This window comes from Sus scrofa, chromosome 9, assembly GCF_054392235.1.
Source record: "Sus scrofa isolate SSC_HxYL_T2T_F1_AM1 chromosome 9, Sscrofa_HxYL_maternal_Yorkshire_Landrace_v2.0, whole genome shotgun sequence".
Taxonomy (NCBI): Eukaryota; Metazoa; Chordata; class Mammalia; order Artiodactyla; family Suidae; genus Sus; species Sus scrofa.
The window spans coordinates 70644159-70667333 of NC_139391.1; the positions used below are offsets into that span (position 1 = coordinate 70644159).

At 52.2% G+C, this 23175-nt stretch overlaps 1 protein-coding gene across 1 annotated transcript; it reads right to left on the reverse strand.

Annotated features, from left to right (window-relative positions):
* Nucleotides 1-822: 822 nt before the first annotated feature.
* On the reverse strand, nucleotides 823-22847 carry NUAK2 (NUAK family kinase 2). The gene is made up of 7 exons (XM_003357391.5): nucleotides 22492-22847; nucleotides 12100-12220; nucleotides 7211-7362; nucleotides 6789-6854; nucleotides 4818-4937; nucleotides 3900-4032; nucleotides 823-2960 (listed from the first exon to the last, which is right to left on the reverse strand). The coding sequence occupies exons 1-7, from the start codon at nucleotides 22735-22737 to the stop codon at nucleotides 1900-1902; spliced, it is 1899 nt and encodes a 632-aa protein (XP_003357439.3). The 5' UTR covers nucleotides 22738-22847; the 3' UTR covers nucleotides 823-1899.
* Nucleotides 22848-23175: the final 328 nt, after the last annotated feature.

Sequence of the window (23175 nt, forward strand, 5' to 3'; positions counted from 1 at the left end):
CCTCACCCTCCCTTTCATCCCAGCCCTCTGAGCCCGGGAGTTTCTCAATGGAGCTGGCGTCCAGGGAATGCTCTGCAGGGGGTGGAGAGGGCGGGCAGACGAAGGGGGCATTCCTAGCATTCTTTACTTCCTCTAGGAGCCTGGCGGTGGGGGTGGAGGGGGAGCAGCTGCCCTGTGCTGGAGGGAAAGGGATTTCTTATAAAGGCGGTGGGGGTGCCTCTGAGCAGCAGGGGAAAGAGCTGGATGGGGGAGGGTGGGAGAAAAGACTGGGAGGCGGGGCTGCACATTTGGCCAAACCCAGTTCTTCCTTTTTTTCCCCCCCGTCTTTTTAGGGCCAAACCTGAGGCATATGGAGGTTCCCAGGCTGGGGGTGGAATTGGAGCTGTAGCCACCAGCTTACACCGCAGCCACAGCAATGCCAGGTCTGAGCCAGGTCTGCGATCTACACCACAGCTCACGACAACACCTGATCCTTTACCCCAAGCGAGGCCAGGGATTGAACCTGCGTCCTCAGGAATGCTAGCGAGATTCATTTCCACTGAGCCCCAACAGGAACTCCCAAGCCCAGTTCTTTAGCGCTGAAGGCAAGAGAAAATTGAGACCCTCAACCCAGGCTCTCTCCCACCTGTGTGCTCACAAGGGCAGAACTGCTGATGGAGGGATACTGGGGAGCCTTTTGGAGCTAAGAGCTGGGGTTTTGTTGTCTGATTTTTCCTTAAGGAGCTTCCCTATCTTCTACCTGTGACAGCCAAGGGGAGTATGTGTTACAGGAAAATTTGAAGACCTGCGCCCTACTTCCCCCGAACAAAACCACACAGGCTATTTTCCAATCACCGTTCTGGTTTTTAATGGGGTGGTTCTTTCTAGCCACAGAAGGGAAGAGGGACCATGGAATCAGGGCATGGAGTGAGGAAGCCAGAGACCCCCCAGACAGTGTGATGGGACATGTAGATTTATAAAAGCTCCCCCCTTCCCCTTGATCAGTGGGGAATCACTGCAAATGTATGTGCCTGGACCCAAAACTTACATGGCACAGATTTCCCCAGAACATAGTATTCACCTTAAGGAAAATAATAGGACTCACTTTTTTAAAAACATAAAAATAAATAAGAACATTCTAGGGCCCTGACAGCCCAGAGAAACAGAAACATCCATTCTCAGAAGCAGGAGCAGCTTGGAGGCCAGAGAAGTTCAGAGTCTTTGAGGTCCAAGGTGGGGTCCAGGGGAGTCTGGGCCCCTTGAGATGAAGTCCAATAGCAGCCTGAGGCTTTTCAAGTCTTTTAGATTCATAGCAGCGACTTCAGGAGGCTTGGGCCAGGTTTGGAGGATGGGAAAGGGGAGAGAACCTTTGAGGAAACAGAGGTTGTGTTCTCTTACTGCTCAGAGAAATAAGGAAGGGCACACTTTGAGAGACCATCCCAGGACACCCCTGGGCACATTAGGGGGTGCCGTGTTCCAGTTGCAGTGATTGGTGGGGGCGGGATCATCTATGGAAGGAATTTCCATCCCCACATTGGCAGGAAGACACCATAGACAAAATGTAACTTGTTGCAAGAAGGGAGCTGGGCCCTAAAAGAGGGTTCTTTCCAGATCTCTGTGGCCCTACTGTGTGTACAAGAAACATGCAGCCTGGACTTGGCCACAGGCCTTCCCCTCTTCTACTCTACTTTTTTGGCCCTACTATCTGCTTGGTTCCACGGGGCTGAAGACATTGAACCCTCAATGCACTTCATCTGCCCGCTTCCCACATCAGCTCTCCCCAGGGCTCAAGCGCAGACCATCTCAGCCTTCGGGGCTGAGACGCTGGTCCTGGGAGGCAGGAGGGAAGAAGGTGTTTCCCCTCAGGGTGCAGCCAGCTGCATCTTAAAGCCTGCCCCGATGGGGCGAGGCCCCCCACCCTCAGCTGAACCTGGTGCAGACCCCCAGCGCCTGTTGGTGGGCCTCTGTCACCTCCTGGCAGTCCATCAGGGAAAAGCAGCTCTCCCCCCGGGGGTCCTGTCGCCAGCGCCTCAAGCCCCTGCTTCCCGGGCCCTCCGAGGAGGGCTCCTCAAGCCCCATGAGGTTGTCCACAGACACACAGCCCCGCAGTGGGGGCTCGGGGAGCCGTTCGGGCAAGTCCAGCTGGTCAAAGGACTCAGAGGACAGGATGCTGTCCTCACTCACCGCCCCCGAGGGGCGGCTGGCCCGGGCTGGCGGGCCAGGTGAGGCCAGTTGATCCAAAGAGCCGAAGGCGGGGGCTGTGAGTTCCAGGGCTGCGCGGGAGAACTTGCCGTTGTGTTTGAGGATGCCCTTGCGATGGAGCAGCAGCCCTGAGGCTTCGGGGGGCTTGTGTTCCACGGCGTCCCCGCTCACAAACACGTCCCCTGCATCCAGGAGCTCCCCAGACTCACTGGGTTCAGGAGAGGAGTAGTAGCCAGATTCCCGCTGGCGAGACTTCTTGAGGATGCCCTTCTTGGGGAGCAGGGGGGCAGCCTGTCCCGGGCCTGCAGGGACTGGGCTGAGCTCAGGGCCCTCCCTCGCCCCCTCCGAGGAGGTCGATGCCTTCTTCTTGAGAATGCCTTTAGGCAGCTTGAGGTTGCCCCTGCCAGGGCGAGGGGACGCATCAGCAGCTGGGTCCCCCTGGAGAGTCTGGGCCATGTCATTCTCTTTGCGGGACTTCTTGAGCGAATGCTGGCGCTCCAGGCCAGGGGTGAGGCTCCCTGCTCCCGGTGCGTGCTGCTTGAAGAAGCTGCAGACCTTGGCCCCGTTCTCCAGGAGGGGACGGGAGGACCGCCGGAGCCAGTCAGCCATGGAGGCCCGGCCAGAGTCGCTGCTTGGGTGACCTCCCTCGTGCAGAGCCTCCTGCTCCCCGACACGGGTGGCGTAGCCCCAGTTGACCCACCAGTGACTGGCCACATCCTCCAGGGTGGCCCGGCGGGTAGGGTTCACCATTAACAGCCACCGGATCAGGCCACAGGCGTCTAGAAGAAGAAAGATGTAGGCTTATGTATGGGCACCCGCAGCCCTCATCACTGGTTTACCCCCATCTGTGCTCACTCCTGGGTCAGATACACCACTCCCACCTAAGGGTCCATACAAGCCACAGCCCTGGCTAGCTCCCCACGGCCTCTAGCTTTCCTGGATTGACTCTGCCAATTTCCTCTTCCATCCCAGGACCCTCAGGACCATGGTCCCCTTATTATCCATGTTTTTCTAACTTTTTAATTTTTCTTTTGTCTGTTTAGGGCACTCGCAGCATATGGAGGTTCCCAGGCTAGGGGTCAAATTGGAGCTGCAGCTGCAGCCTACCCCACAGCCATAGCAATACCAGATCCGAGCCTCATCTGTGACCTACACCACAGCTCACGGCAATGCCGGATCCTTAGCCCACTGAACAAGGCCTGGGATAGAGCCTGCGTCCTCATGGATACTAATCAGTTCATTTCCTCCAAGCTACCATGATGGGAACTCCCCATTACCCATGTTTTTATGTTACTGTGTATCCTCCTTTGCGCCAATGAAATGCAACCCTCTGAGGGTAGGGACTGCCCAAGAGTAAACCAAGGTTCTTACACCCTCCTTTTTGCCTTCTATGTCATATTTGAAAAGACAAAAAGATTTCTAAGAGCAAGGACAAAAGCAGTAGGAAACGAGACAGTTGCAGCAAAGAGGATCTAAGTTAGACCTTAGGTAGTACTTCCAAATATAATAAAGCATGCCCATAAAGGAAGGAAGAGGTCTCTTCCCTTCCTTGGAGGTCACAGACACAAGAGGCAGAGATGACGGTAGGAGATGGGGTGGAAATTACCCTCATCTACAGCGGGTTGCCCGCCTCACTTTACCGTCACTGCTTAATCTCTGCCTCGGGAATTAAAAGGACACCCAGGGCCTAGATGAGAACACCCATGCTTCTCACTTACCAGAGGGTTTAGGTGGCTGCCTGTAGGCCCCATTGCTGATCTGTTTCACTAGCGTCTTATGGTCCTGCCCATCAAAGGGCATGGAGCCATGCACCAGGATGTACAGGAGAACACCCAGGGACCAGCTATCCACCTGAGGGGGAGAGAGAGGGAGGGAAAATCAGCCAGGGTGTCCTCATGTCACAGGCTGGAGGGTTTCCAGCCTCGCCTTCAAAACCATGGAGAAAGGGGGGGCCCACGTGAAGTCAGAGCCCATGGATCTGAGGACCATCTCCTGCTTTTCTTTTTCGGGCCTCAGCTCCCACATATGGAGGTTCCCAGGCTAGGGGTTGAATGGGAGCTACAGCTGCCGGCCTACACCACAGCCACAGCAATGAGGGATCAGAGCCACATCTGTGACCTACACCACAGATCACGGCAATGCCGGATCCTTAACCTGCTAGGATAACCAGGGATCGAACCTGCAACCTCATGGTTCCTAGTTTGATTTGTTTCTGCTGTGCCACAACGGAATCTGCCCCCACCTCCTTCTATACCCAGGGGCAGGGAGGGTGACACTGCAGAAGGTTCATGGGGAGTGCTGTTGTCAATTGCCTCCCCTGGGAAAGGGAGCCACAAACACAAGGTCAATGACAAGGTCATCCCTTCTGGGTCAGAGTGGGTGGCTGGCACAGATACCACCCGTCCAGGATGGCTGGCTGGGGGCTGGGAAAGGTAAGGGGAATGTGATGGGTGATGGGCACAGAACCAGAATGGGGTTCAGGAGACAAGCTCTCCTTCCAGTTTTGCCGTATTGGCTAGAGAGGGGCCAAGCGCTACTTTAGCAGAGAGGCAAGTTTTGTGCTCTGAGGAAAGGAATAACCAGAAAACTAGCCAGGATTGGAGCCAGGAAAGGGCTGAGGCAGGGCACACACTCACCTCTGGGCCCATGTAGGGCTTCCCATTGACAATCTCTGGCGAGGCATAGAGGGGGCTTCCACAGAACGTCTGCAGGAACTTGCCTTGGTGATAGAGGTTGGAGAGGCCAAAATCTGCGATCTGCAGGATAGGGTTAAACATGGGCAGGGGTCACACCAAGGCCTGGGTTGTCCTGTAGCTCCCGGCCCATCCCTTCTCCAGACCCCAAGGAAACCCAGGCTCCAGCAGAAAGGGTACCCATGCCCCCTACCCCATACTGGGCACCACCAACACAGCCCAGGCCCTGGAAGAAAGAGCTTGTGAAGGCTGTGTCAGCGAGGAGCGCCTAGGCAGAGGTATGGGGGCTCCTGGGTCCTTTCTGCTCCTCAGGTCCCTTTGCTCAGGGTGTCCTGCACACCAGGGAGGCACTCTCCTGCCTAAGCACCAGCCAGCCCACCTCCCCAGCAAGCCTTCCATTGCCCCGAGATCTCCTCCCACGAAGCCCTACAACCTCCAATGGCTCATGGTGGCCCCTGCTTGTCAGTTCTGTCTCCTCATGTTGCCACAACAATAGGCACCCTGTGTTGACCTCCTGTCCCGACCCATCCTGAAGCTCCCAGCACAGGTATGGCTGATGGATGAGACTAATGGCCACTTCTTGACCAAAGGAAGGGTCTACCAGTGGGAGGGGGAGAGCCAACGTCTCATGCCAATGCCATGGACCTCAGAAGCAAGCTACCCCATGACGTGGGCTTGGGCTGCCTTTCCCAGCAAAGGACTCATCTCTCTGCCCACAGCCGGGCAGGAACATGATGGCAGGACTGGGGTCGAAAAGCAATGGGGAAGGCAGAACAAAGGCTATGGCCATGGTTACAGCTCAGGAGAAGGAACCTTCCTACAGCACTTCCTGAGCCCTCTGATAGCCAGGGATAGAGGGCCTTAAGCCCATCTTCTTGCTCCTTGGAGAGCCCCTTCCCCCAGCTCTCCTGAGACTGAGGTCAATGCCCTTCTGCTCTGGACGTCATCACTCTCAGCAGAGAGCTATGTGTGCCCTGGGTGGGGAGGGGCTGTTTATGAACTCTGGCTCCTTCATTTATGGTTTTATTGGCCTCTTATCAAGCAGTTGCCAGTTGAAGCCCATAACGAGGCAGATGATTTGTGCCCATGAGAACGTTCGTGCCTGCCTGGGTGGTGTGGGTTTACTGGCTCTGGTTCCCTCCCCCAGGTCAGCATCAAAGCGAGCCCCACCTAGTCCAGGAATGGCTAAGGAGAAAGAACTCAGTGCCATGGTACCTCAGGGCACAGGTCAGGGGCCACTGAGGAAGGGACGATGACCTGGGTTCGGGAAGATTCTGAGAAAGGTCCAAGTGCAGAGTCAAAGCCCTCCCAGGTCCCGGCGGCGGCTGGCCCTTACCAACTCCCCCTTCCAGCCCTGGGATCTGAGTTTATCACATCAACGTGAACGTCTCAGGGCAAAGTTAAACGACGTAGGCATGGGAATTTGGCAGCTGCAGGGAGCTGGCGCTGGAGTGGAAGGTTCTGAAGGGCTGCCTGATGGCAGCAGATTCAAGTGCGCACGCATGTGTGTATGTACATGCGGGCAGGTGGGGAGAACTCAAGCCGTGGCCTCTCCTGGCCAGCCCCAAGGTTGCAAGCAGATGCCAACCCTAGATCTAGATTCCCGTCAGCCTTGTGACATCAAGAACACTGGTCAGGGAGTCCGAAGACTTTGGTTATAACTCAGGCGCAGCCACTCATTAGCCACGGGACCTTGCGCAGGTCATCCCTTATCTTCAGCCCTCAGTTTTCAATCCAAGGAATGAGGTGCTGGAATGGATGATGGCCAAGGTCCCTTCCAGTACCAATATAAATGTCTGAGCTTTTCTCAGCTCCTTCTCGAAAAGTGCTAGAGGCTTAGAGATGCTTGGCTAGGGACAGTGCAGACAGGCTGGGGAGGGGTGTGGGCAGCTTTAAACAAGAAGTAGGGCTCACCTTGATATTTCCATTGGCATCTAGGAGGATGTTCTCCAGCTTGAGATCCCGATGGACAACTCCATTCTGAAAGAGGGAACGAGGAGGGTCAGGGGAAGGTCGCCAAGGAGAGAAGGACATGAGGACCTATCTGGACAGTGACGTGAACACAAAGGGGGCTGCATGGGGGTGAGTGCAGGTGGCCCGGGATGCCCATCTTTACTGGCACCTCATATAACAAACTGTGAGTCCTTCCACCCCCGGTCAAGAGACGCAAAGCTAGAGACACCAACATGCCCTGGGCTGAGTCCAGAACGGAGTCTTGCCTCTGCTCTGTCTCCCTGTGTGATCCTGGATGAATCGTGGAATCTCTCTGGTGCAAACCAGCCCCTAAGCCCCAGGGGCCACCCCCTCAGCCCAGGGCCGGGCAGGTGGCTGCTCACCTGGTGGCAGTAGTGCACAGCGGAGACGATCTGCCGGAAGAAATGGCGGGCCTCGCGCTCGCTGAGCCGCTGCCGCTCGATGATGTAGTCGTACAGGTCCCCCCGGCTGGCGTACTCCATGACAATCACGATCTTGCTGCTGTTTTCAAATACTGGGGCACAGCAGGACAGGAATGTCAGGCCCCTCCAGAGTGCACTGCCCCCCACTGGGGACCACATACGCCTCCCTGGCCCCAAACCAGATAGGACCTCCCTGCAGAGAAATCCATTCAGGGGCAAGACGGCGGCCTGTGACGTCCCACACCTTCCAGTGGCAACGAGTTAAAGCCAAGGGGACTGGCTTATCCTCCCTCTCCTTGAAAGTTCAGGCTTTAGAGGATTTTTGTGTTGTGTGTAGCTTAGGCACCACTATTTCTATTTATTTATCTTTTATTTCTTTTCTTTTTTTTTTTTTTTTTTTTTTTTTTTGGTCTTTGTGTCCTTTTTAGGGCTGCACCAGCAGCATATGGAGGGTCCCAGGCTAGGAGTCAAATTGGAGCTGTAGCCACCGACCTACACCACAGCCACAGCAATGTGAGATCCGAGCTGTGTCTGCAACCTACACCACAGCTCGTGGCAACGCTGGATCCTTAACCCACTGAGCAAGGCCAGGGATTGAACCCGCAACCCCACAGTTCCTAGTCGGATTCGTTAACCACTGCGCCATGACGGAAACACCCCTATTTATCTTTTAATTTGCTTATTAAAATTATAGTTCGATTTACAATGTGGTGCCAATTTCTGCTGTACGGCAAAGTGACTCAGTTATACAAGGATTCTTTTTTTTTTTTTTTCTCCTTTTAGGGCCTCACCCTTGGCATACAGAAGTTCCCAGGCTAGGGGCTGAACTGGAGCTGCAGCTGCCAGCCCTCACCACAGCCATAGCAACACCAGATCCAAGCCTCAACCATAATGCAACACAGGATCCTTAATGCATTGAGCAAGGCCAGTGATAGAACCTGCATCCTCATGGGTATTAGTTGGATTCTTAACCTGCTGGACCACAATAAGAACTCCTCAGTTACACAGGGATTCTTAAAACTACCCTGCACTTGGAGTTCTGTGGTGCAGTGGGTTAAGGATCTCGCATTGTCACTACAGTGGCTTGGATCGCTGCTGTGGCGTGGGTTTGATCTCTGGCCTGGGAACTTTCACTTGGTGAAGGTACAGCCAAAAAACAAGCAAACAAACAAACCCAAAACCTACCCAGCACTTAGAGATTATCATACTAAGTGAAGAAAGTTAAAGATAAATATAGTATGATAATATGGAATCTAAAAAAATGACACAAATGAATTTATTTTTTTTTTTTTTTTTTTTTTTTTTTTTTTTTTTTTTTTTTTTTTTTTTTTTTTTGTCTTTTGTCTTTTTGTTGTTGTTGTTGCTATTTCTTGGGCCGCTCCTGCGGCATATGGAGGTTCCCAGGCTAGGGGTTGAATCGGAGCTGTAGCCACCGGCCTACACCAGAGCCACAGCAACGCGGGATCCGAGCCGTGTCTGCAACCTACACCACAGCTCACGGCAACGCCGGATCGCCAACCCACTGAGCAAGGGCAGGGACCGAACCCGCAACCTCATGGTTCCTAGTCGGATTCGTTAACCACTGCGCCACAACGGGAACTCCACAAATGAATTTATTTACAAAACAGTAATAGACAGAGTTCCTGTTGTGGCTCAGTGGTTAACAAACCTGACTAGGATTCATGAGGTCTCGGGTTCGATCCCTGGCCTTGCTCAGTGGGTTAAGGATCTGGCGTTGCCGTGAGCTATGGTGTAGGTCACAGATGTGGCTTGGATCCTGAGTTGCTGTGGTTGTGGTGAAGGCTGGCAGCTGCAGCTCCAATTCGACCCCTAGTCTGGGAACCTCCATATGTCCTGGGTGAGACCCTAAAAAGACAAAAGACAAAAAACTCAAGAAAACAAAACAGAAATAGACCCACCCACAGACATAGAAAACAAACACAGTTACCAAATGGGGAAGGGGTGGGGTAAGGATAAATTAGAAGTTTGGGATTAAAATATACATACTACTACATATAAAATAGATAACCAGCAAGGACCCACTGTATAGCACAGGGAACTACACTCAATACCTTATAATAACCTATAATGGAAAAGAACTTGAATATACATATGTATATATATACATAATATGCATATGTATGTATTCACTTTGCTATACACCTGAAACTCGCACCACATTGTAAATGAATTACATCAATAAAATTTTAAAAAAACCTACCCTATAAATTCCGAGACATCGCTGGATGCCTAGGAAATGTCAGGCTGTCTTGTTTGGAATCCAGTACTTTTTCACCTTGTGACTTTGGGCAAATCTCTTCTAGCTACATGAGTAAGAACATAGGTCTGGGATTTGAATCCTGGCCCCATCACTTACTAGGTACGTGCCTGTGGGCAGTTATTCAACCACTGGGCCTCATTTTCCTCATTTGATGAGGGATAATCACAGCAACCTCACAGGACTGGGGTGGGAAATAGAGAAAGGTGAGTGACAGCTCTCAGGCTGGCTGAGCAAGCTAGTGTAAGGTCTGATACACACGCACGCGCTCAGCAGAGGGTACCTACTGATATATTTATTCTCAGCATCCTTATGCGTAAAGCTGAAAAATAATGCCTACAATAATGCCTTGTCTTAAGGATCAGAAGAGGGATAAAAGTATATAAAAGTAGTCTGTAAACTGTAAAGTACTGTGGAGTGCTGAGCTAGTCATCACCCTTAATATCTCTTTCTAGAGGATCCTGGCTGGGGCCTTGTATGCAGAAACAATCAATAAATATTTCATGATTAATTGGCTGGACTCCTGGCAGTCAGCCTACTCTAGCTGGCTCATCTCCATGTGTGGGTGGGGCCCTTCTGCCACCTCAGGTCGTGTCTTGCCTCCTGGAAAAGTAGGGAATGGCTGGTTTACCAAACTGGCCCTTCAGCTGGGTGTGTGTCCAAACATGCATGTCTATGACATTGCATCTTTGTGTCAAACGGGTCCTATGAGTTTGGCTTGCTCAGCCAGCTCCAGAGCAACTGTCTAGCCTGTAAGCAGGGGCTGAGAGAGGAGCCTTCTCCCAAGAGGAGTCCTAGCTCCCAGGCAACTGGATCCATGGCCAAGAGGACTGTGCTTTTCCCCAGGGGAGCATGGGGGCCCAGGGGTGCCTAGCTGAGGCTCCACCCCTCTGGTTCTCTAAATCGCTGTAGGGTGTGTGCAAACTTTGTGCCATGACACTGGGGGTCAGGAGCCAGCCAGGGCACATTCTGGAGGGCAGCTAGGTTAAAGATCAGTTTCGGGGACTGGAGCCCCCAGTCCCTATCTCTTGAAGGCTGTGGACGGGATGGATCTGGGGGAGCCCTGCCAGATACACAGTAACTGTGATGCCCCAGCATATGCTGAATCTGAAGGTGCAGTAGGTAGAAGTTACATCCTAAGCAGCAAAGCTCAATTCTCAGCCTTAGCCCGAGATATGCGTGTGGGGAAGAATGCACGCATACACGCGCACACACAGCCCAATCACCAAGTTTGGCTTAACCCATACTCTGCCATCTGCCTATTCTTCCAGGGAGCGAGTGAGGGGGATACTTGGAGATACACAATTAGTTTTCTCAGCCACTTGCCTGGGCTTCTTGTGGGACAGGCTCAGACCATGGGGTCACTTCAGTGGCTCTGCCCTTAGTCTTCCTCTAAACAGAACGCAAGAGAGGAGACCTCTCTTTCTTCCCACCAGGAATATTCAGACTGAAGGCGAAGCCACAGGCTCCCTCCTCTCCCTCCTGCTGCTCCTCTGCCCTTCCCTGCTTCCTGTCTAACTGATATTATGTAAAAGCTGGAATCAGACAGGTGTGTGGGAGGCTGCCTCTCCTTTTTCCTCCTCACCCTCTCTTGCTCACTTTTCTGTCGGGGTCACAGGGAACAGGGCAGCTGGAGTAGAAAGGCAGCACTGATGTCAGAGAGAGAGGAGGCTGAAAGATGCGGAGAGGTAGGAGCCAGCCCCGTGGGGATGATTCAGAGGACAGGAGGCCTGGCTCTTGGGATGTACGAAGAAACATAGGGAGTTCCCATCGTGGCTCAGTGGTTAACGAATCCAACTAGGAACCATGAGGTTGCAAATTCGATCCCTGGCCTTGCTCAGTGGATCCTGTGTTGCAGTGGTTGTGGCGTAGGCCGGCAGCTGTAGCTCCGATTTGACCCCTTGCCTGGGAACCTCCATATGCAGAGGATGCGGCCCTAGAAAAAGACCAAAAAGAAAAAAGAAAAAAAGAAAAAGAAAAATAGCACCCACGCACGCACCTGAGGCAGGTGTAAGCCTCTATATGTTTCAGCCTCCCCCAGCCTCCTAGGATCTCTTTGGTTTAGGGAGGCAGCATTCAAGTATAGAAGAACTAACAGGAAGTTCCCACATGAGTTAAGGATCTGACTTGACCGTGACACAGGCTGCAACTTTGATGTAGGTTCAATCCCGGGCCCAGGAACTTCCACATGCTGCAGTTGCAGCCAAAAAAAAAAAGAAAAGAAAAGAAAAAAGAAGACCTAACAACAAAAATGCCTACAATCTGTGGAATTCCCCCCATGAGCTGAGCACTGGGTGATATTTAAGTTCCAACAACCTTGTGATACAGGAGGGATTATCCCATTGTACAAATGAGGAACTGAGGCCCAGAGACTACGTTAAATTAGTTGCCCAAAGTCATAATGCTGGGTTTCAAATCCAGCTTTTGCCAAACCCTAAAACCTGTGTCTTTTTTATTTCTTTGGATCATCTGTTCTGACTGCACGTGCGCACGCACGCACACACACGCATACTCAGCTTCGAGTTCAACTTCTAATGCTCTGCCTCTGTACCTTCATGGATGGCAATGATGTGGGGGTGGTTGAGTGACGACATGATCTCAATCTCTCGCCGAATGTGCATCAGATCTTGCTCATCTTTGATTCTGTCTTTCCGGATTGACTTGATGGCCACCTGAGAACAGAGAATGCAGGAGAGTGAGGTCTGGCAGGTAAAGGTGTCGCTGAGGACGCTCTGGGAGCCCTGACCCTGGTGATCTGCCTTGCAGATGCTACAAAGGCCACAGGACGCACACAGAGAAGCCTCTCCATCCTTCACTGGGGTGGGTGGCAGAGAAGCTGGAGAGCACCCTCCGTAGAGAAAGGCCTCCCCTGAGTCAGGTGCAGTTTATGGAGCAGGAAGGAGGAGGGAGCAATGACCTTATTCAGAGTGAAGAAGGTAGATAACAAGCTGAATTTTTAAAGCTTTATGATTCAAAGCAAATTTGCATACTCCACTGCCAGGAAAGGATAGGGCTATTATTTTTATTTCTTTCTTTTTTTGTCTTTTTAGGCCCCTGGAAGTTCCCAGGATAGGGGTCGAATCAGAGCTACAGCTGCCGGCCTATACCACCCTGAGCAGTGTCTGCCACCTACACCACAGCTCACAGCAACGCTGGATCCTCAAGCCACTGAGCAAGGCCAGGGATTGAACCCCAGTCCTCATGGATGCTAGTTGGGTTCATTAAACCACTGAGCCACGACAGGAAATCCACCGGATGCTGAGCACAGCACCTGGCACACAGTAGGCGCTGACCAAATAATCATTGGTTGCAGCGGACAATGAACTGGCCCTTGCAACCACTCTGGGGAGGTAGACATGGAAAGCCTCGTCACCCCCACTTCCAGGTGAGGAAGCTGGTTCCTAGAGAGGCTAAACGACCTGTTCAAAGTCACACAGTCACTCACTGGCACAGGCTGGGTTGCACAACTGACCACCCGATCCCGTGTCTGGTATTTTTTCTGCCACAGCATTCTCATTTGCTACAAACCCTCTCTGGCTAAAAGGTGGAAAATAACCCAAATATCCATGAACAGATGACTGCTCAGACAAGATATGGTTTATTCATACAATGGAATATTAATCAGCCATAAAAGGGAATGAAGTATTGATATAAGCCCCATGTGGATGAACCTTGAAAACTTTGCGCTCAGTGAAAAAAGCCAGACACACAAGGACAAGTATTGTACAATGCTACTTATAGGAAGTAACTAGAATAGGCAAATGCGTTGGACAGAAAGAAGAGTGGCTACGAGGGCTGGGGGTGGGGAGGTAGGGGGTTATTGTTTAATGCATACAGAGCCTCCCTCTGAGATGATGAAAAGGGTTATGATGAAAAGGGTTTGAAGATGCATAGTGGTGATGCCGTACCACACTCTGAATGTACTGAATTGTCCCCTTACAATGATTGAAATGGTAAATTTTAGCTTATATATGTTTTACTGAGTGCACACACACAATATCACCCAAAAAGGTCATTTGAAAAGTGCCAGTTTCTTCAGTCAAGGTCTGTGATGTCTCTTCTCCAACCAACAGACCAAGAAGACAATTAAACAGACTTCTCTGGGCTTTGTTATTTTGTCTGCAAAGGTGAAAAAGCCATATAAGGAGTCAACTCTCTGGCTGGTATCTGTGGTGGGTTCAGGAAGGGTGGGGTGAGGCAAAAGGAAGTGGAGAAAGAACTGCCAAGAAGCAGTTTGAAGCGGCGCTCTTAGAGACGGAGGCGGCTCGCCCCTTTGTCTGTTCCGCGGCTTTCTGCAGCCGTGGGAGCCTAAGACCAGCAGTGTACGTGTGTGTGTGGGAGACACTGCGTGGGGAGTCACAGGCCCTGGGCCCTCCAGGCTCTGTGGCTGTTCTCGAGGGCAGGGCCTCAGTTTTCTTTTCCGTGACATAAACAGGCTGGACTACGCCTTCCGAGGTCCTTTCCCGGCTCTGATTCTGTGAAATGACCATATACACGCCACGGGGCTGCAATGCCGGCATCAGGTGCTGGGCGGGGATGGGGCGGCGTCCCAGGGCTGGTCAGTTCCTGACAGGTCCCGACCGAGAAAACGAAGGGTAAATACAAGACTTCGCCTTTAGGAGAGCCGGGCAGGGTATGAGAACTTGGAAGGCGCGGGCGGAGGAAAACAGCTCCTCATTGATTTCCCAGGAGGGTTTGCCTCCCCTCGAGGTTCAAAAGGAGACACACAAAAGCAACCCAGGGCCCAAGGGGCGGGGCGTCTAATCCCCCTTTCAGAGGGCTCTGGAGGCAGACAAAGGCTTCCGGCTCTGGGACTGCGGGCCTGCGGGCCTGTGGGCCTGTGTCCCCCTCGGACAAGAATGCGGAACAGCCGGAACAGCCGTAATCCCGTAAGAGGCGCAGCTCACAATGCCCCGGGCCCGGTCACCCCGGCAACGGGCCAGGGATGGCGTGGCCTCCGCCCCGCTCCTGCCCTGGAGCTGCATCCTTGAAAGAGGGGAGGCCCGGCTCTCTCCCGCCCCCTGCGCGGGGCCGACAGGACAATGGCAGCAAGGAGGGACGGTCACCATACCTCCTGGGCAAGCCCCCCGAGAGGCCCACGCTTGCAGCTGCAGGGGCCAGACTGGACCCCAGGCGCTCTCTTCACGCCCCGCACCCCTTCTGTTCCAAACCACCCCAAGAGCTAAACAGAAAAATCCCTGGCTTAGAATCGGACAGGGGGTGGCGATGGGGGGGAGGGGCTTAAATGCTCCCCCACCTCTGAGGAATTGACCTGGAGCTTGGTTCCCCAACAACTTTCCATACATTTTTCTCTCCCTGAAGGGCAGATTTTACGGACTAGTTCTTTCTAAATTCTTTCTTTTAAAAATTCTTTGTTTTAAAAACCAGACAATAGATAAAATACCATGAGCTCTTCAGATAAAGGGCCATAAAAATTGAATTAATAGACAGTAAAAAAAAAAAACAAAACACCATATAAAACACATACCTAGATAATGAAACAAATATTTAAGAGCCTAAAATACACAAGTATGCAAACACAAGGCATATCTTGGATGTACAGTTGTGTACACATAAACATATACAATGAGATAAATCATCATAGGCTAGGGGGCATAGCTCTAAAGGAGACAAGGACGAAAAGAAATGAGGTTTCAAAACAAATAAAGGGCTCTGTGAAATGCTACGAGTCCCTGCGTGGGTAGAGAGTATACAGGTTGAACCCTGAGATCCCTTTCTTTCAACTCTGGAAGCTTATGATTTTATTTTATTTTATTTTTATTATTTTGGTTGGTTTTTTTTTGTTTGTTTTGTTTTCATCTTTTTAGGGCCGTATTCTTGGCATAAGGAAGTTCCAGGCTAGGAGTCTAATCAGAGCTGCAGCTGCCAGCCTATGCCACAGTCACAGCAACACAGGATCCAAGCCAAAGCCTGTGACTACAGCTCATGGCAATGCCAGATCCTTAACCCATTGAATGGGGCCAGGGATTGAACCTGCATCCTCATGGATACCAGTCTGGTTCATTTACCACTGAGTCACAACGGGAACTCTGTGGAAGCCAATGATTTTAAATCACAATTGTTCATCCTCAATGGACAGTTCCATCCTCCTGCAAGCTCAGGCTCAGGCCTCAGAGGACAAGGTCAAGGACCACTGCCCCACCCCACCCCCTTTGTGTTAGGTCTTAGGAGACCACAGCTTGGCTGGCACTTGCCAGGAAAGAAACAAGTTAAGGTCATCATGCCGCCACCAAGTCACCAAGCAGGTGGCAGACAAGAAGAGTAGGTGCCACTGCCTTGGTGGGGCTGGGCCACTGTCCCAGTCTTACTGGAAAGGCTTGAACTATCTGCTGATGAGCCTGTCAAAGTGCATGAGATACAGCAACAGCTTAGGCTTAGAAGGAGCTCAGTGCACTGAGAGCATTCAACAACTGTTGACTGGTGAACACAAATAAATATTTATTGGTTAAGCCATTGGGCTGATCCCTGACTGATGGGACCGGTGCCCAGATGAGATTTTCTGCCTTTCTTCTGAGGAATGGGTGGAGAGTCAACCTTGTTTATGAGAACTCATTTTGAGGGAACTTTGTTCTCCTCTTCAAGATAGTTGAGCAACCATATTCTCTAGAATAAAAATACGGTGACTAGAGGAAAGGAGGCGAAAAGCAGTGACTGAATGGATCACCCAGAGTTAGGAAAGGCCACGGGCCTGGGAACCGTCCTGGTTCTTCCCATACAATTTTTTTTATGGACACACTATGAGGCATATGGAATTCCTGGGCTAGGGATTAAATCTGAGCTGCAGCTGTGACCTATGCCTCAGCTGCAGTAACATCAGATCCTTTAACCCACTGTGCTGGGCTGGGGATTGAACTCACACTGCCGCAGAAACCTGAGCTGTGGCAGTTGGATTCTTTTTTTTTTTTTTTTGTCTTTTTGCTTTTTCTAGGGCCGCTCCTGCGGCACATGGAGGTTCCCAGGCTAGGGGTTGAATCAGAGCTGTAGCCACCGGCCTATACCACAGCCACAGCAACGCAGGATCCGAGTCGCACCTGCGACCTACACCACAGCTCACAGCAACACTGGATCCCCAACCCACTGAGCGAGGCCAGGAATCGAACCCGCAACCTTATGGTTCCTAGTTGGATTTGTTAACCACTGAGCCACGACAGGAACTTCTGCAGTTGGATTCTTAACCCACTGCACCATAGTGGGAACTCCCCCATATAATTATTAATGGTGCCCCATTCACTCTCCAGTGTTTTCAAGTTGAGACATATGACTGCCCTATTCAGAAAGAACAGGAAACCTAGGCACAACAGTGACAAGATAAATGTGACCACCAGGTCCGTAGAGGGGTGTCAAGAGCCCAGGTAACGAATCTTTATTTGCCCCTTTGGAGCTATGCAACTCAAGACAAGTCACTTAAGTGATCTGGTTAACCGGTCTGGTTTGTTTTAACGTCTTCATCTGAAAAATAAAAAGGCGTTTATTCTCTAAACATTTGCTGAACGCCTACTGTGTGTCTGGTGCTATGGTGGGTGCTAGGGATTAGGACAAAAATTGGACAGTCCCTGAGCCCAACCCTCGCTCCGGTCTAGTGTAATGAACATGCCAGTGGAGGTCCATCGCCTGCCCAGGGGCTCCAGGAGCCCTGGAGAGCTCCCTTTGCCTGGAGGAGCAGGGTGAACCACCGCTGGGGGAAAACTTCGTTTTAGATTTTGAAGGAAGAGTGGGGTTGGTCAAGCCAATTCCCATTACCTCTAGGGCAGGCCTTCGGTGAGGGGAAGTGTGCAACCAGGGCATTCCAGGCAGAGAGAAATGTTTGCGCACAGGCCAAAGGAAAGGAACCCTTCATGAATTTGCAAGTTAGGATCTCTTAAGCTCTCTTCCAAACTCTAGACTTCTCTGCTGAGCTTCTTCAGAAATGGGTGCTATGCCAGGAAAGTGCTAGCCAAGGATTATTATAATGGGCTTGTTTGGAGGCCCCATACTATGCCTGTGTTAACCTGCCAGAGCAAAATTCCTATTGATGCTAGCCTAGGGATTTTCTTGCTCCTGTGGCCAGAGTGCTGGAAAGCAGGGCTACTTTCCTATTCCGCCTTGCAAATGGCAAACACTGAAGGCCAGAAAGGTGACGCTTCCCAGGCCCCCCAACACATCAAGGCAGTCAGGATCCAAGACGGAGGAGTGTCTGTCATCTCAGAAGACAAAAGTGCCTTACAAAGATGCTCTGCCCTGCCTCCAGCTCCCTGCCTCCTACCTCTGAAGAAGGGAATGCCTCCACTGTCTGCTGTGGGCCAGGCTGGGCAGTACCACTAGCCACCCTCATCCCACTTACAGATATGGAGACACGGCGGAGAGATGGGTGCTGGGGCTCAACTAGTTAGACACTGCCTCCTCAACCCCCAGGCCCTGCAGGAACTCAGATCAAGAATAATCTGGGAGATCCCGTCTTGGTGCAGCAGAAATGAATCTGACTAGGAACCATGAGGTTTCGGGTTCGATCTCTGGCCTCGCTCAGTGGGTTAAGGATCCAGTGTTGCCGTGCGTGAGCTGTGATGTAGGTCACAGACATGGCTGGGACCTGGTGTTGCTATGGCTCTGGCGTAGGCTGGCAGCAACAGCTCCAATTCGACCCGAAGTCTGGGAATCTCCATATGCCACAGGTGCAGCCCTAAAAAGACAAAAAGAAAAAAAAAAGAAAAAAAAAAAGAATAATCTGGATTCAACAGAGGATGGCAGAGAGGTCTTAGAAAAAGATCTATAGACACTCATTTCAGGTGCTGGGAGAGAGAGTACCAGCTGGGCATCCCTGGTCATGGCTATCGCCCTGAGTTGGAGCCAAGACCCTTGACTCTTTTTTTGGCCTTTCAAAGAGAAGCTGCCTCTGGGAGGCAGGGCAAGGAGCTGGAGGATGACCCATTTAGATAACGGAGAGTTTGGGCTGGGCTGGCCTGGGCTTGGCAAAGTGGGGATGGCCCTGATGGGGTGGGAGTGGTTCACCATCTCACCAAGCCTGCCAGAAAACCAGGGAGGGAGCAGGAATGAGCTCAAAGGGGGTCTGAGCCACCTCCCCTAAACCCCATGCAGTGTCCACCCCCTCTTTGCCAGCCTCCTTCCCACTCAGCCAGGTCGCTGGGCAAGGCGCTTCCCCGTCCAGCCCTCTTGTGTGGTTTAGCAAGAGCCCAAGGACAAGAGTCGCCTGCAGCTGGAGACTCCCTCCCTGCCACTGAGCAGGCAGGTGCAGGAGAAGCCGCAAGGGCAGCGTCATGCAGAAGAGGCTGTTGGCTGCTGGCCAGGCAGGAGCTCTTCTCTGGATCAGGAGCTGAAGGAGAGCCTGGAACTCTGAACAAAGCAGAGACCAAAGTGGTTTGGCTTGGGGAATTCCAGCATGGCCCATTCAACCGTCCAGAGCAGGACAGACTCTGGAGGGACTCTCCCACTACCTCACCCCACCCAAAGAGGGAGGGTAGCACCTCGACAAAGCCAGCCTTGCCGGGGTCATAAACCTGTGTGTCAGTTACTATGCTGAGTACTTGCATATGTTATCTTATTTAATCCTATGAGAACCCCACGAGGTAGGAATTATTATAATCCCCACTTTACAGATGAGGAAACTGAGATATGGACAGGTCACAAGGCTACGGAGCAGGAGAGCCAGGATTTGGACGGCTTGCACGCTGATGCTGAGCTGAGCAGTCTTCCTGACAAAGTCTGAGCCTCTAATGTACTGTATAGTTCACCCACTCAGGATCCCTCAAGAGAGTCAGTGTGCATGTGGGGGTGGGGGCTGTTCCCTGTGGCTCCTCCCACCCTCAGCGTGCCTGGAGCTCTGGGAAAGGCAGTCTGTTGGAATGACAAAGCACACTGGCAAGCCTGGGCTCAGCTCAAAGCCAACTCCCAGACTCGGTGTTGGTCATCTAGTGCCTGCGGTGCTCAAGTCAGCAGCTTAGGTTGCAGGCTTGCCATTCACCAGCCATAGGACAAGTCACCTGCCTTCCCTGGCCTCAGTTTTCCCATCTGTCAATGAGGGAAGCAGACTCTCAGTCATTCTCAAACATTCTAAAATCCCATGTAGCCATCCAATGTATAAATGAGACAGTAGCACCCCTGCCCATTTGGCTTCCCCTTATGCTCCTTGTGGAGGTAAGAATAACAGGCAGGAGTTCCCGTTGTGGCTCAGTGGTTAACGAATCTGACTAGGAACCATGAGGTTTTGGGTTCGATTCCTGGTGTTGCTCAGTGGGTTCAGGATCTGGCGTTGCCATGAGCTGTGGTGTAGGTTGCAGATGCAGCTCGGATCCCATGTTGCTGTGGCTGTGGTGTAGGCCAGTGGCTACAGCTCCGATTTGACCCCTAGCCTGGGAACCTCCACATGCCGCGGGAGTGGTGCAAGAAATGGCAGAAAGACCAAAAAAAAAAAAAAAAAAAGAATTCCAGGCAGACCATCCTAAAGGCCTTTGTAGACTCCACCACTGCAGGGACCCCAGCAGGTGTTTTTCGTTTGAGGGGGGAGGCGTGGTCAGGAGAGCTACAAGAATCACAAGAGGAAATGTCATCTGGATACCAGGAACGTCCTCCGAGCTAGCAGATCCAGAGCAAATATTTGTTTTTCCTTTAATGCCCTCCTGGAGCAGCCATTAGTCCTGCCCGCCCGCCCCTCCCTCTAGACAATCCCATCTGCCCCTGATAATCTCATCTGGGCAAGGCTGGGGATAGGAAATGTAGCGGAGAGAAAATGGGATGGAAGACACCCCACCCCGCAGGCTTTCCTCTGAACCTAGTCCCCCCTCAACAACCTCCGTTCACTTTGAGGGAGGTGGTGGGCTGCTCCCACACCCCGTCCCCCACTGAAGATTCCAAGGCACCAGGTGGGTCCCTCTTCAGGGAGAAGAGTGAAGAGGCAGGAATGGGGGTGGGGTGGAGAAGAGGACTCCTCCCCAGACTGAGAAAACATGAGGGTTGGGAGCTGCTCTCCAAGGAGGAGGGAGACCCTGAGCAGATTCCCAGCAGAAGTATGGCAAGGTTGCGGGGGGTGGGGTGGGGGCACGTCTATGGATCAGGGAGCTTTAGGGCAGGTTCCCACTCCTACTGGTCTTGGCTCCCTGTGTACAAGTGGCCAGAGAGCACCTTCTGAATTCTCTCTGTTCTGATGTAATAAGAGCTGGAATCCCTGCCTACAGCCAATGAGGTTTGAAAACTGAAAGCTGGTTTCTCTCACTCCAGAATCAATGAGATCTCTCTTTTTCTCTCTCCCTCACTCTCTCTCTCTCTCTCACTCACACACACACACACACACACACATGCAGCGACCTAGGTCAAGAACTCAGTGGGATTTCTGAACTTCAGTCTCAGTTTCCAGGCCATCCCAGTTCCCCCAATCCAGTCTGTCCCCCAAAAGAGGCACAAGCCACAAGCAGTTATCCTCCAGCTGAGCCCCTGACAAAGCCTGAGCCCAGCAGTCTCAAGCCTGGAGCCTGACGAGGCCCTCACACTTTATAGAAAGGGAATGAAAAGGAAAGCCAGGAAGTACATGATTGCCCAATAGCTGTAACCTGGCAGCGGGCAACTGGGGACTGTGCCAGGCGTTAGCAGGAAAAACATACTCGGTCCTATTGATGGGGCCATAATCCAGTCTCCTTTCCCCAGAGTCCACTCTCCTTCGCCAATGAAATGACTTCTCGAATTTCAAACCAGCTACTGGCTGCAAAAGCAAACAATCTGGGGAGGTGACTGCTGCCATAGCTGATAAGGCAAACCATGGCCACACACACGGGCACACACACATCCAGGCACATCTCACACCCAGCATGCAACTGGATTTGGCAAAACAATCCCTAAACCACCTGCCCTAAAAGCCTTGTTATAATATAGATGATTTGGCCCCTTCCAGACCTTCCGAGTAAAATCCTCTGAGCGTGGAAGCAGGGAATTATTAAACAAGCACCCATGTGATTCCTGTGTACATAAACTCAAGTTTGGGAACCACTGTTAACTTGGTGAAACTTGCCATCCTTTCAGGGCTGGCCTTCTTTTCCAGATATAAATATCAGTTCTCAATCTCAGGAACAATTTAAATTCATATTTGTATCTCATTCGGTCCTCATAAGCATCCATGACTGAGACTATTTTATTTCATTTTTGCAGAAGGGGAAACAAGCGCATAGAGATAAAGTGAATTGCTCACAGAATATATACACCCCCTCCAAATTAATAAGACATATACCTGAAAAGGCCCCAGTCCCAAAGGTATCCTGAGGCGCACAGTGGACTTTGCACCAGAGCTTGGTTTCATATTCTCAGAATTAAAAACCCATCATAATGAAAGTTGGACTCAGTCTTAAAGCTGGAAAGGGCCTAAAGGTCAAATTCACTAGCACCCCCTGATGGGGTGGTGGTGTGTGGGGGGTAATCTCCATAGTGTGCTGGGCTGCGGAACTATCCACACTTAATTGAGGAATTAGTTACCTCATTCATGTACTCAACGACACACTTTTACTAACCTCCTTCTAAGATCAGGTGTTTTCTACTTCCTCTTCCCATCCCAGTCTACTGGATAGATAGTCTGTTACCAGCAAAAATTCCACTTAAAACCCATTTTCGTTCTTTAGGAGCTTTCTCATCCCAAGACAGAACACTATTCCTCGTCCTCTATGCGCCCCGCCTCACTCATTTGGCAATCATCATATGCTGAGCTGTTGGGGTTCTCAGGTCCATGACCATTAGCACTGCAATATCAGAGAGAAGAACTACAGCGGACACCACCAGCAACCCATACACATACGCAACCTTGGTGCAGTAAAGACAATGCGGGCCCCTCCACGGAGCAAGGCACTAGCCTTCGTCCCACCCTCCATCACCCTCCGCTGGCGGCCAAGCCCCGAGACCCCAAGAGCCCCGGAGCCCGGCACGGCGCGCCGGGACAGGGAAGTGCACTTACCAGGCGCCCCGAGCTCTCCCGAGCCTTCTTCACTTTCCCGTAGGTACCCTTGCCCAGGGTCTCCAGGAACTCGTAGCGGTGTCTCAGGTTGTGCTTGTGGTGGTGCCGCTTCACCGCCTGCTTCTTCATCAGGGGTTTGGGCGATTTGAGGAGCCCGTCGGCCAAAGGCCGAACAAGCTCCGCTGCCAGGGCAGCGGTGGCCGAGGGACCCGGGCCGAGGCGCCGGGGGAAAGCCAAGGACTCCATGGCGAGCAGGTGAGCGAGGGCAGAGGGGGAATTGGCTGCACGGGGAGAGGTAGAGCTGGGGAACCCGTCTTACACCCCGGCCGGGAACCCACGGCCACACCAGCGCGCGCGACCAGGCGCCGCATTCCAAGTTGTTATAAACGCCCCAAGCCGGAGGCTCTGGCCACGCCCCCCAGTGTCCATCCATTGGCCAGTTCCCTTCTGCGTGTAACCAGGGCCGCCCACACTGGCTTCCCTGGCTCCGGCCACGCCTCCTCCCCTCCGCGCCGCAGGGAAAGGTGTCAATGGAGCCCCGCCCACCTGGGCCCCTGAGGGGCAGGCAAAGGAACAGTGGACAACAGTGGCGGCTACTCGGAGGGGGGGAGGGGAGAGGCTACTGCTGTTGACGCTACTGGGGTCCGGAACCTTTGAGGGCCCCTGAAACTGCTCTTGCTTCTG